Raw genomic sequence first — 14,376 nt, forward strand, 5'->3', positions numbered from 1 at the left:
GAGCACCACGCCCGAGCAAGAACTCCTGGGGCTCTAACACCTGGGAGGAGGGCTTCAGTGGCAGCCACAAATGCATCTGAAGCAGCAGGAGGCAGTGGGAAGTGCCTGAAGTTCAGGTTTTCCAAGTTTTTCAGGGAAGGAAGCAACCCATCTGAGGGAAGACGGCCAACCAATATGCCAACCCTTGTTCAAAGACAAGCAGAAACAAACCTGAAGAATACGGGTTTTCTGCTGATTATTCGTCATTCTTCTCGACTTGGTCCTTTCCACTTCATGTCTGTGAACCCATCCTCGAAGTTCATGATTTAACCTATAAAATAGCTTAGTTAGTTCAGCATACTTCATAGAAATTAATGTCTCACCTTCGCTTACAAATGAATTTAATCATATTAAGTTCCAAATAGCATCCCTAGTGCCTGATGATTCAATAGTCCTTTTTGATTTGAAAAAGCTAAGATATGAATGTTATTTTTAATACAACATGCATTTTTATACAGTAACCTCCTCAATCATGGGTTCAATTAAAAAAAAACATAATTAAATACCTTCCAAATATAAATACTGAACACCTTTTCACGGAAGACTACTTCCTGTTTCTGCTCTTGGGCTACATACACTCAAACACCGGAGACACTGAAGAGCATTTGGTAAGTTACAGGATCCGACCAGCAAATGGATACATTAAAGCCTTTGAAAATCATGCTCTTTGGGGAGAAGGAAAAGAATGAACTCAACTGCTCAGGAAAAAGAAATTTCCATGCACTATAACCCAAAATTTCCAACACTGCAAATAAAAAAAAGGCCTAGTTCAAATGTAAGTTCCATTTATTGTGCTTACTTTTACAGCAGTTGTGAAGATGTCAGACTACGCTTACTTAACTGTAGTTGATTACTACTTAAAAAAGCTGAAGCAGTTTTTGAAGTTCAAGGATCGAATCCAAAATCACAGGAAAATATTCAAGGGAAAAGTAGATAAGGAAAGGTAGGGTGTGCCCTCATGGGAAACTACCCCCAGAATCACTTCTCTTCAAATTGTAATCTTCCTCACTTGAAGAAAAAGGCACCTTCTGCTATGAATGTTACCACTCTCAAGTCTAACATCCTGAATTTTTATATTAATATCATTCTGTAGTCTTCAAATAAGGCATATTTAAGTATTCAACCCAATGCTATCATGAAAAATAGACCCATCACCTCCTTTATCAGGTTGATGGACAAACTAGACAACACCTGATATGCCGACGATCATCCAGCACATAATCAGCGCTTCTCTCAGCCACTGAACTAATGTGAACAAATAGTTTTCTAGGTTCCAAAGCTAAACCCAGGAACCCGGTCAGATATTTGTGTAACAATCTAGAACACTCACCTGAGAGATTCTGTGGTGTTTATCAGGGGCTGACAAGGAGGTGGAGGAATATACAGTAGTGGTTCTTCACTTAGCACCATGAGGGCCTTGTCATTTGAAACAGAATGATCGTATCTGAAAAACATATGCACAAAATCTGTCTCCTTGCGTCTTAAATTCCTAAGTAGTTTGCTACAAGAAAGTCATTACTAGTATTAACTTTCTATGGAAATAAAAATATAGTAAATAGGATATACTGCAAGATAGAAGTAATGCAACAGAAAAAGAGGGAAGTATAAACCAAGTAGCACAAATGTCACTTTCCAATTTCCTGCAGATGGTCATGGTAATTCACATTTATCCAGTCACCATTTAGTGAGCAATTACTATGCACCAAAAACTAAGGAAACAATGATAACACATGGTCCGTGTCTTTGGTGAGCTCAAGGCATACACAGTGATGCTGGAACAGAGGTGACATGGTAATGGGGGGATTTGGGGGAAGGACCCACTGACTGATAGGAAAGACAGTATTAAGGGAAGAGGACCTAAGTTTTGTGGTCGTTCACAAATCTGTGATAACAAAACTGAAACTGTGTGTGGCAGGGGTAAGGAGAAGCATTAAAACACTTGGTGGGAAAGAAGTGAAAGTGTTGAAAAGTTTAATATAAATTTTAGAATCATGGAAGAATCCGAGTCACTAATAAAACACGAAAATAATATTAACCAGTTACTCCATTAGCTTCAAAAAATATAGCTTCCTAACTGTCACACTGAATTCATATCCATGGTGTGATGGAGGGAGCAAAACCTAAGCTGAAAATCAGAAGTGGAGCAGGGGGCATAAGTGCTACTTATTCTCTTCACTCTGCTATTTTAACCTTTCTCACTAAAAAATCTTAGAGCTGTCTTGAATTTCTTTATATTCAATGCTCTAGATTTAGAAAACTAGATATTTAGCTAAAACCCAAAAAGAAAAAATATAAACACAAAATCAGACACGGCTAGATACACAGTTTCCATTAATTCATTCAACCAGTATTTACTGAATACCAACTGTGTGCCAGGTACGGTGCTAGGAATCCAACGGGGGAGCGAAGAGGCACCTAGAGTTCTGCCATGCATGTGTGCAGTTTGAAATGTTTAAAAAAAGAGAGAGAGAGAGAGACGTCAAGGAAACTACTGGGTAGAGCAGTCTGGAGACTCACAAGAGAAGTCTGGATGGGAAACATAAATTTGGGAGTTGTCAGGATATAGAGACAGGGATTGTGTACTAAATAACAGATGAGTCACATAAGCAGAAAGAAAACTAAAAAGTCCACAGTTCCAGAGGATGAGATTTGGATAAAGGAGGAGCCCAGAATGACGACTGAAACAGAGGCCCGTGAAAAAGACAGAAACTGAAAAATGTAGCAACACGAAGGAGCATGTTTCAAGGAAGGAGGGATCCACAGAGCCAGATGCAGAGGAAAGATCAAGATGAAGACAGAAGTTTCCACTGAATTTGGCAACACTGAAATAACTGGCCTCCTTGACAAAAGTAATTTTGGCAGACTAGAAAACTAACTTCAAGAGAAAAGTTACAGATGTCTATGTATGCCACACACCACAGGGAAAAAAAGCAACAGCTGAGGATATACACATCATTCTTCCCTTCAAGTTGCACCAGAACATTCTCCATATCCTCTCCTCTGCCTCTAAGAGTGAAATTGTTTGGAATAACACAGAGATGGTGGTACACAGGTAGTTAACCCTAAAATTAAGTGTTGAGGAAGAAGAAAAAACCTCTCCCTCATACTGGGTAAATTCTAAATGCCTACAAGAGGAGGCTGCTTGCTACACTTAAAAGACCTGTCACATGTGCCTAGTTTAAAATCAGGTCTCCATACTTAGAATAATATAAATGCTACTATCCAGAGAAGTCTAAAATCACTTTTGAAGACATATTTTTGATCTATAATTTTATTTCCATGTGATATACCCTAGTATAATGACTTCTGCACATCTGTGCTAACTGGCTTTGTTCTATCAGCCAAAAATATTCTTTGGATGAGAAAAAAAAAATCTGATAGGAGAAATACCAGGAAAGGAACCGGGTGGAGCTGAAGGGAAAAGAAAAGGGAGAATCTAAGCCAACATGCATCTGGAGACAATCAGATCCACACTAATCCTGAGATGGTTGGAGTTCTAGACTGCGTGCAAACTATTTCATATCAATAGACACCATTTCGGCAAATAAATCACTAAAACAAAGGACAGTGCTAGGGAGGTGAAGTTAATGAGAATCCCTGGAATAAAGACAGGTTCTGGCTGATGCCTTCTATGTAGGGTAACCATCCCTTCCATTTATCCAAGACAGTCCTGGATTTATGCCTCATGTCCTGATGTAATTATTACGCAGCACTACCTTTCATTCTTAAAAGTGTCCCAGTCTGGCTGACAAATTATATGGTCATCTTATAAACCACACATTTCTAAAACTGAAAACATATATTCAGTTAATTACTAAATGCTAAGAGAACATAATGTTATAAATTATGGGACTATAATCTACTCCTTTTTTATTTGAACCACTTCTCATATTCTTCTAAAAAATGAAACATAATAGATATGTAAGCTGCATTAAAAAATAAATAAAGTGTCATGGCTGTGTATAAATAAACCAACTAAAATGCAGTTCAAAACACATTTGTATTTGCTGCTTTCAAATGCTGCACAAACTTTTTGGTATCTTTTATTCAGTATTTATAATGATTAAAGCAAGAATATCAGGGGCGCCTGGGTGGCACAGCGGTTAAGCGTCTGCCTTCGGCTCAGGGCATGATCCCAGCGTTATGGGATCGAGCCCCACATCAGGCTCCTCCGCTATGAGCCTGCTTCTTCCTCTCCCACTCCCCCTGCTTGTGTTCCCTCTCTCGCTGGCTGTCTCTATCTCTGTCAAATAAATAAATAAAAATCTTTAAAAAAAAAAAAAAAAGCAAGAATATCAAATTGATGGACTGATACCTACTTGCATCTCCCAGGGTGCTTAATAATAATCTTAGATATTTCAAGAGATTTGCATGCAGCCAAGAATCCAAAATCTTGGATTCCAATTTTTACCAATACCAGTAACCCAGCACAGGCAATGGTAACTCTGGGGTGGGGAAGAGCGAATGGCTTGCATTTCATATACAACTTTGGAAGCTGATAAATTACAGCCCGAAGGTCACTCGAACATCTAGGTTGAACTAGGATGATCAAACCACTATACTTTCCATGTTACCTTACTCTACCACAGACAAATAGGTGAAGGCTTCTCTTTACTGAGGTTGGTTCAAAATAAGTAATATTCTTATAAAGCTTACCTGAACTGTAATTTCAAGTATGTAATCAAGAACTTGTTCTACTTTTTAACAACTAGTAATACGTATCTAAAGGGCACATTCTCAACTCTCATAAATCCAAAGACTATCAAATTTAACATTTAAGTTTTGATGGATCTCATGTGGACAACAGAACTCAAAGTTACACGTAGAACATGTAAGACAAACTTGGACAAATTATGTAGTAAAGTGAAAGATACTATTAAACTCTAGCAATATTCAAAGTCACTGTTAAGTGAGCACCTAAGATCGGTATTTCAAAAGTATGGCTAATTTTGGCATGTAAAAAAAAAAAAAGGAAGAAATGTTATATATTATTTTCCAACACTATGGCATCCATCACATTGTAGGCCGCATTACACTTACTGCCATAGAATTCTGTGGATCCTCCACCACACTTAACCATAGTACTTTACACACTGCAGATTCCTAAAATAATGAATACCAGCATTTTTTTCCAGGAAGGCTAAATGGAGACAAGCCCACAGGACTATGCTAATAATTTCACTCACTGATATGGCTATCACAGTAAAAATTTAAAAAAAATGATTCCCCTATGGCCCTTGGCCTGTAGAACCTTACAGAGTTACAAGTCAACAGATCTTTAATGATTCTCAAACATTATATTGTGCAATCGTTGCCACACTGTGACCTCCCTTTGCTTTGTTAGTCAAGGACCTCACTCCACTTGGTTCTAATAAAAATCTCAAATAACACAGGGAAATGTTTATCAAAAAGTATACAGCTCCAAAAATGCCCATTATAGCCTTCTTCTAGTTTACATAATATAGACCTCGTCTTTGCAAAAAATTTTCAGTCTTTTACTATGGCAAGCTATACAGAAATTTAGCAGGAGAATGATAAACCGTAACGAGGGAGGGAGATCCAACAAAGATCACAATAAGTAAGTATAAACGATCTGATCAAATGACTGCACACAGGTCCACCCATATCCCTCCACCAGATCCTATTCATCACAAGATGATACTATTACATACCCTGTATGTGTAACCATATGACAGATAAAAAACATTAAAAACATTATGTGTAATATAACGTGTGTATATTGTATGTGCCTCCATATGTATCTTAGTACACACAAACCAAGATCACATCTCTGTAAGAATTCCAAAATTGGGAAAGGTTTCAAAAAGTACATTTATTCTTAGAACTGATCTTAACAGTAAAATCTACTAAGGGCCTCAATAACTCGTTTGTTCTACAAATTAAAACTGTGCATATACAATTTAGATGTAAACTTATACTATATAATTCCCACGGCAGTTTCATTAAATCATTTTAACAGAGACATGCCATCTTCTAACCTGTAGCTGTTTTTCTGGATGATACCATCTGATGTGTCTTCCACCTCTTTAGCAGAAAATTCTAGAAGATGCCTCCTTTGATTTGCAGGGTTCACACCAGGATTCTTTCTCCTGGAATCCTGTTCCAACATGCTGAAAATTTTAAAAAGTGAAACAATAATTGAAATAAAAATATGTCACACATATACATACTACATTAGCTCTAAAGCAAACCCAAATTCCTTCACAGGTTCATGCACACACGTGAACACTAGGCACAGAAAACAAAATAGTACATGGCTGTGGTCAAATCCCTCATGTGGCATCCTGTACACATGAAAAACAATTTTGAGAATAATTTTCATTAAGTCTAAAACTATCTCATTTTTAAACTGCTTAAACAGGGGCACCTGGGTGGCTCAGTTGGTTTAGCGTCTGCCTTTGGCTCAGGTCATGACCTCAGGGTCCTCAGACAGAGCCCCTCATTGCGCTCCCTGCTCAGCGACGAGTCTGCTTCTCCCTCTCCCTCTGCCCTTCATCCTTGCTCATGTGCTCTCTCTCAAATAAATAAATCATAAAAAAAAACTGCTTAAACAACATCAGTATTCTATATGCTTTAAAAACTCTGCAATTATGTATGTATATAAAGTAGAAATAAGTACAACATACATATAAACAAACTTTAAATTCAGATAACAACTGAAATAAGAAGTCCTCCTGAATGTCGCAAACTGATGTTTTCAATGAGGGAACGCTTCAAATGAAATTGGAACTTTTCTCCTTATGGACAGCCAAATGCACTAGCCCTTCACAATCCCAGAAGGCTGGTGATCAAACACAGATAACAAAAAATTATTTTATTTTTTTCAAAGATTTATCTATTTGAGAGAGAGTGCACGCGTGTGCGCACACACATGCATGTAAGGGGGAGAGGCAGAGGGAAAGGGAGAGAGAAAATCTTAAGCAGACTCCCCACTGAGCACGGAGCCCAAGGCGGGGCTCCATCTCATGACCCTGAAATCATGACCTGAGCTGAAATAAAGTCGGCTGCTTAACTGACGGAGCCACCCAGGCAGCCCACAAAAAATTATTTTTAAAAATACTTCTATTTCTTATTTACATGTAAAAGTTTCCTATTTCCTTCTTTCTCCCCATCTTCCCCCATACCTTCATTTGTCAATATGTGTCCTCATGGTGGGCCTAAGTATTTGCGGCAAACAAACGTGTGTGTGTGTGTGTGTGTGTGTGTATATGTGTGTGTGTGTGTGTGTGTATATATATATACACACACACACACATACACACGCACATATAAAGCAAATACTGCAATAGTTATTTAACACTTTTAACTCACTAATCATGAGATTTAGCTTAGAGATTTGGGTCACTAATAAGATATTGTGTGTGTGTGTGTGCTTTATTTTATAATGCCACACACAGAATTTCCACTAGTTCTAATCTTGAAATTAAACACAAAAGAAATCGCCTTAGGGAAACACAAAAGGGATACCAGATTCCACTGAGAGGGATGAAGAGGTAGAGGAAAGAAACGGTACTGAAAGGGGGTCACAATTAAGGGCCCTGTGGTTCTAAGGACAAAGGGTAGGGCGGTCTGTCTCCACATCAGGGGAAAGCAACGTTAGGGAAAATAGGAAGCAGGTACATCTCTCTAGAATCATCTTTTGATCTCTTAGTTTATTTCCCATTCTCCTCATTCTTTCCCCCCGGAATCACTGCTATCTGGTGGTCCTCACACAATATGCTGTAGCACTTGAAACATCCTGTAAAAGCTTCAAAGGTGTACCACCAAATTACCAGCCTTGTGGGACATTTAATTTTGCTACGAATGAGGATGCATTCTGTTACCATTCTATCTCTCAGACACAGTGTTTACCTGCGTGGTCCCAAACAACATGAACCCTGCTGCAAATAAGGGAAAAGGTCTAGTGGAGTCTCTAACCAAACTCAGGAAAACTGAGCTTGGTGAGCATTTAAGAGAATAAGAGAGAAGCAGTAGATAATAACTTTATAGGGAAGACAAACGGAGAGTGTGATAACTACAGAATTTTTTTTTTTTGCAAATTACTTCTCTGAAAAAGATTTTCCTTTTAAGTCTTTCAAGTGTGGTGCCAAATATTCTACTTAGGAAAGTATGCTGTAAACAAAACAAAGTTAAGAACCTTCTCCTTGGTTTACAGAATCTCCATCAATTCAACAGCTACACTGTATTAGTGACACACCCATGTAATAACATTCCCGTCCCTACAAGTACTCCCTCAACCCCGCCAATGACTAAGAGGGGCTCTACCACCCTGACTGTAAAAAGTGTTTCCCTTATTTTAACTAGAAACGTACTTCTTTGTAACTTCTACCCTTTGGTTCTAGTTCGGGGCTTTGTGGCTGTCCAGAAGGAACCTAAGCAAGCGTCCTTCCAACGTCCAAAGACATCTAATCCATACCCCCTACCCCCCACAGGCCTTCTTTCTCACAGCTATGGTTTTTACCTTCTTTTCCCTTCCTCTCCCTCTTCCAATTCTGAATTTATATAATTGAGCTTTTTGATCCCAGCTGAATAATTTACATCAATTCCTTTAAAAATATTACTTTGTCTACCATTCAGTCAAGAACTTCTAGGATCCTAATTAGCAAAAGAAATTCTCCTTCTGGGGCGCCTGGGTGGCTCAGTCGGGCGTCTGCCTTCGGCTCAGGGAGTGATCCCGGCATTTTGGGATCAAGCCCCACATCAGGCTCCTCTGCTGGGAGCCTGCTTCTTCCTCTCCCACTCCCCCAGCTTGTCTCTCTCTCACTGGCTGTCTCTCTTGCTGGCTGTCTCTGTGTCAAGTAAATAAATAAAATCTTTAAAAAAAAAAAAGAAAGAAAGAAAGAAAGAAAGAAAGAAAGAAAGAAAGAAAGAAAGAAAGAAAAAGAAATTCTCCTTCTAAGCAAGGATCAGCATGCCATCAACATCCTCAACTGAGCTGTTACTAAAATACTGAAAAGCACAGAACAAAGAAATTGAGCCATGGAGCATGCCCCTAGAGAAAGCCTTATAAAAATGTAAGTTTCACCACTTCTGAATTAATTCTATCACATAGTCCAAAATTTCCCATCTTGACCATACAGATATTACTAGCGAGTCTGGTTAAATGTTCTTCTAAGATGCAAATATAGTAAAACAGTAGCTGCCATTTTCTGAGCACCTACTATGTATTAGGGAATGAAGGCTTAGTACACATTGAGGTTCAAAGAGTTTAAACAACTTGCCCAAGGTCATGGTCTATGTAGTTAAGGAAGCAGAGATTTGGACCTAAGACTGGAACTCCATTACTACATTATGTTGACAACATTTCTCAGAATGACTGATTATTTATTCAACATGCATTAAATACCTATTATGTTCCAGGAATCATATACAATGCTAAAGACTCAAAGATGAAAAAAAAAAAAAAAAAAAAGGTAGGGGTGCCTGGGTGGCTCAGTCCATTAAGCGTCTGACTCTTGATTTTGGCTCAGGTCATGATCTCAGCACTGTGGGGTCAAGCCCTGCATAGGGCTCCATGCCCAGCATGGAGCTTGCTTGGGATTCTCTCACTCCCTCTCCCTCTAAAAAAAAAAAAAAAAAAAAAATTAAATAAATAAATAAAAAACATTTTTTACGAAAGATTTTTAAAAAGGTAAAAATCAAATTACAGTGTATGTGTAGGGGTGTTGATACAGATGAAAGGTAATAGAGTGATTAATGTCATAATAAAGGTTAATGCTGAATGCTCTGGAAGCACACAGCTAAAGCACCGGATCTCTGCTGAGAGAATCACAGTTATCTTAAATGAAAAGCAGTAAATAAATAGGTAGAAAAGGAAGAGGGAGAGAGGGAGGGTATTTCATACACATGGAACAGTATATGAAAAAAGCACATAGGTATTAGAGAGCATGTTTTGCTCAGAGAACTGCAAATAAAGCAGGAGAGGGTGTGTGGGTGGACACAGCCAGAAAGGGATTATCTCAGAGAGAGAGGAGAAAGAAAGGGAACCAGAACGATAATGCAAGGCTAGATTATGGATGGTCTTACCTGCCACAGTATCACTAAGTCTAGAAATTCATTCATGTAACAAAAACAAAACTAGCATGTTCTGTTCCTGTTTTAATTTTGGCTCTCAGGTATCATATCCCTTTCTTATTTATTTACTTTTAAAGATTTCATTTTAAATAATCTCTACACCCAACATGGGGCTCAAACTTATAACATGAAGATCAAGAGTCACATGCTCTACTGACTGAGCCAGCCAGGCACCCCTGTCATGTCCCTTTCTGTATCAGAATCTTCCCTATGATTGTTAAATTCCCTGGTCTAATGGGGGAATCTACCTTCTTTCTTTTAAAAACTGGCATTACAATGATCTCTTAGTTACCTGGACTACTTGAAAAACAGCAGATTTACTAGTACCGTTCCCCTGCTTTCCTACGCCCTGGCTAGGGGATATAAGCCTTTAAACAGGAGGCTCCCTCGATAACTCTCACAGTTAACTGCCTGGCCAAAGTGCTGCTATGGCTTCTAGAAGTAACTTCACTTGTGTTTCCTTGAATCCTACTATCAACTAGCAATTAACACACTTGATTGGTTTCTCTTGATCAGAAAGCACCTTCCTCTGATTCTCAGAGCGTGGTACCTGGACCACTAGCATTAGCATCACCTGACAGCTGGTTCGAAATGCCAATTTTCAGGCCCCACCCCATTCATACTCACCCAGAAATTCTAGGAGTGGTGCCCAACAACTCTGTGTTTTAACTAGCCATCTAGGTGACTCTGACACACTCAAATGTTTGAGAACCACCATTTTAAGTAATCTTGTCTTGCACATCTTTCCTATCTCATTCCCTAAAAGTGACACATTTTTCACAATGAATCCAACAGAAGTAGACAGTCTGGGGAGAAGGACGGGGCGGGGGGGGGGGGGATCAGACAGGAGGTATGTGGAAGGGTATAATCGAAAGTGGACATCTTTTGGGAATCTGGATGGTTTATGCACGATTTATAAACTAACTTTGTGCATTAATACTTGGAAGTTTTAAAAGAGCCTTTCTACTGATCATTGTTCTTTTGATGATGTTAATACTACTATGAAGACAGGCATTTCAATTCACAATTTATGGCTGTTCCAAGCAAATGCCTTGAGTTTAACCATCAGTTTGGTTTGTTCCATCTGTGGCTGAGCTGCACTACAGTCACTCAGCAGCTGCACTTGCTGGAAAACAGTTTCGATGTTGACTGGTTTGGCTCCTAAGAGATCACTATTTTTCACTGCTGCCCACACAGGTAATGACTATCACAGTGTAATGGCAATTTATCTTTAACCTTAGCTACTCTAGTCACTTTTACCCTTTGTTAGCCTCAGCTTTATTATCTACTCATGGGCCCAGAATGTATTTTGAAAAGGTAATATACTAAGAAATTCTGAAAAGAATCTGTTAACATTTTTCACTTGTTTTTGGTTCTTGTTGTCATTTGGTCTCCATTCCTTGTAGATTTTTTTTTTTGAGTCTTAAAATGAAATTTCTCTTAAGCTAAATTATAGACAAACCGACTGTCCAATTCAGCTCAAAAAAAAAAAAATATATATATATGTATAAATGGTTGAACCCTGTGAAATGACCCACAGAAACCAATTTTAACCATCTGAGTAACTGCAGAATTATATTTCCCTTGTTTTTATTAATATTTGAAACACATGAAAGAGCTTTATTTAACTGCCATAATTCAAGACTGTCTTAGGTACAATTTTGACACCACAAATATTAACAAGAAATTTGACAGTAGCCAAATGTACGAAAGAGTAGGAGAAGACTGTTGAAGTGAATTTTCAGATTATTGGCGTGAGTGTTTCAGCATCATTCAATGACCCTTTTTGTTAATTTTGGAAAAATTAAATTTCTACTAATATAAAGAGATGGCTCAGAGTCACGGGAAGGGTTCGTGCAGTAAGGGCGGTGACTATTTATAGTTCACAACAATAAGACAGTCCAATCAAACTCTTTTCATGATTAGCTTAAATTAGGTTCTACTCTGTGTTTTCAAATAAACTAATAAATATTAAGAAAATAAAAGTCCCCACATCTCTATGATCAGAAACATGTCATTCCACAAGAGTTTTAAGCCACAAAATAGTCATTACACCAGTAAACCTTGCTCATGTCATGGGCCAACAGGCCTCAAAGCATAGACTGATAAAAACACAATTTCAATTTCCCCCAAAGTCTGGAAAAAGTATTATTAAGAATTGTTACTTTACTTTTTCATTTACAGAAATTCTAAAAGCCAACAACTGTTTGAGATTATCTGTGAAGACACTTAATTGTTAAGAAATGATCTCAGATAACCAATTTTCATACCAAGTAGCTGAACAAAAAACAGCACATTTCCAAATCCATTCCACCTTTTGCAAACCTGCGCCTTCTTATGGCATAAGCAAATCAATTTTAAATTCAAGCCATCTCAGCAGGTAAGAATCCTAGTGGTTTTCATCTCCCAAAGAAACTCACATGCTTGCTGCTGCTCTGTTAATCAGAGAACCACCCATGAAAACTTGAAATCACTTGAAGATGAAAAGAGCACGGAGTTTTTCCAGCTTTAATGCAGGATGGTGGAAAGAGTACAAAATGTGAAGTCAAGAGATCTGGGTTCAAGGTGTGGCTCTGAGACTCCCCACTTGAGGAGACCTTGTCTTGAGCCTCCAATTCCTCACGTGTAAAACAGGAAAAATAACAAATATTTAACAGTTTTCCAAAGATTCAAGTGAAATGACAGATGTGAACATACTTTTTGGAAATCAAAAAGTGCTATGTGTCCCAAGGATGACACAGAGTAGTTAGTGGCACAGCTTGCCAGGTTCTGCCCTTTCTCAACACAGCAACTGGAGTGACCATTTTAAAATCTGGGTCTGATTATTATGTCACTTCTCTGTTCAAATCTTCAGACAGCTCCCCATTTCTACCATGCAAAAGCCCCAAACCTTAAAATGACGAAGGCCCCACTGAACCCATCCATCTTACCTCTCTGGCCTCACCACCAACTACTCTCCCCCTTGATCACTTCAGTCCAGCCACCCTGACCTCCTTGCTTTCCCTTGAACGTGCAAGGCATACCTCCACCCTAGGGCCCTTATATTGGCTGTTCCCTCTGCTAGGCATGCTCTTCCCCCATATATCTATATGGTTGGCCCTCTCTTTAAGCCTTGGTGCAAATGTCCACTTTACAATGATCACTATTTAAAACCACAATTCCAACAACCACCTTCACACTTGTAAAACCATTCACTCTACTACAATTTACCCCTTTGTTCAAAGAAACTATAAATCTATCATTATATGTACTTATTATGTTTACTGTTAGTCTGTCCTCACTAGAATATAAGTTAAGGAGTACAGGGACTCTGTTTTGTTCTACGACAATGCTAGTTCAGAGAAGATATTCCCCCCACCTTTTTTTTTTTTTTTTTTTTTTTAAATAACAAACAGATGAAATGTATGTACCATTCTGTCTCATGTCAAGAGAAAAATCCAGATCTTCATTTTAGGGACACTAACTCACAACTCAAGAATGGCAGGTGGTGAACTCATTATTACACCATCTCCAGATCCAGGAACAGGAAATTATGTTAATTTTCATTGCAACTGAAGCTAAGGACAAAAAGTTCCCAAGGGAGTTCTCCAAATCTTAAAGAAGTTTTTTCTGTTTATTGAATGGTTCACAGACGATTTTTGCAGGCTAGTAGTAACTGGCGGTAATCTACTAGAAACAGAAATGTAACTAAATAAAGAAATAAATCTTTAAATCAAGATTTTAAAAACCTTCTAAATAGCAGTTCTCAGAACCAGGGATTACCAGATTCTGAGAAGAAACATGTACTTTACAGTGGCAGTTTGCCAAGTATGAGCCATCATGAGCAAGAAAACAGCATGAGATCCTTTCACTCATTCAATGAACAATTATAAAGTAAGCACTCTTCTAATAGGTGATGCTCATTCTTGGAACCCCGCCACTAAACTAAGAGGAAAGCCAAGCACCTTGTGGAGAACCCTGGCCCATAGCCCTGGCAGTCTCCGCTAGAGCCAGCACCAACTTGCTGACCATGATGCATGAGCCACCTTGAAAGTGGTCAACAACCCAAGCCATCCCAACTGACGCTCCATGGAGCAAAGAGCTGTCTCTACTGAGCCCTGCCCAAAATGCAGAGCTTTACAGCAAAGTAAATGTTGTCTTAAACCTTTAAGTCTTAGGGTGATTTGTTACACAGCAATAGATAACTAATACACTATACTTACTCAGTTGCTGAAGTCAATGAGTCAATGTTTAATATAAAAA

General features: G+C 38.5%; 1 protein-coding gene across 7 annotated transcripts in view; it reads right to left on the bottom strand.

Moving 5' to 3' along the window:
• Positions 1–14,376, bottom strand: part of ATF6 (activating transcription factor 6) — a 199,173-nt gene that overhangs the window by 120,630 nt on the left and 64,167 nt on the right. For all 7 annotated transcript variants that reach the window (XM_057315676.1, XM_057315681.1, XM_057315678.1 and 4 more), the window contains 3 exons: positions 6,039–6,170; positions 1,370–1,483; positions 211–310 (listed from right to left, as the gene is read on the bottom strand). In XM_057315676.1, the coding sequence (XP_057171659.1) occupies positions 211–310; positions 1,370–1,483; positions 6,039–6,170 (346 nt within the window). The remainder of the gene's footprint in view (positions 1–210; positions 311–1,369; positions 1,484–6,038; positions 6,171–14,376) is intronic.

Source organism: Ursus arctos, unplaced genomic scaffold, assembly GCF_023065955.2.
Source record: "Ursus arctos isolate Adak ecotype North America unplaced genomic scaffold, UrsArc2.0 scaffold_2, whole genome shotgun sequence".
NCBI classification, from domain to species: domain Eukaryota; kingdom Metazoa; phylum Chordata; class Mammalia; order Carnivora; family Ursidae; genus Ursus; species Ursus arctos.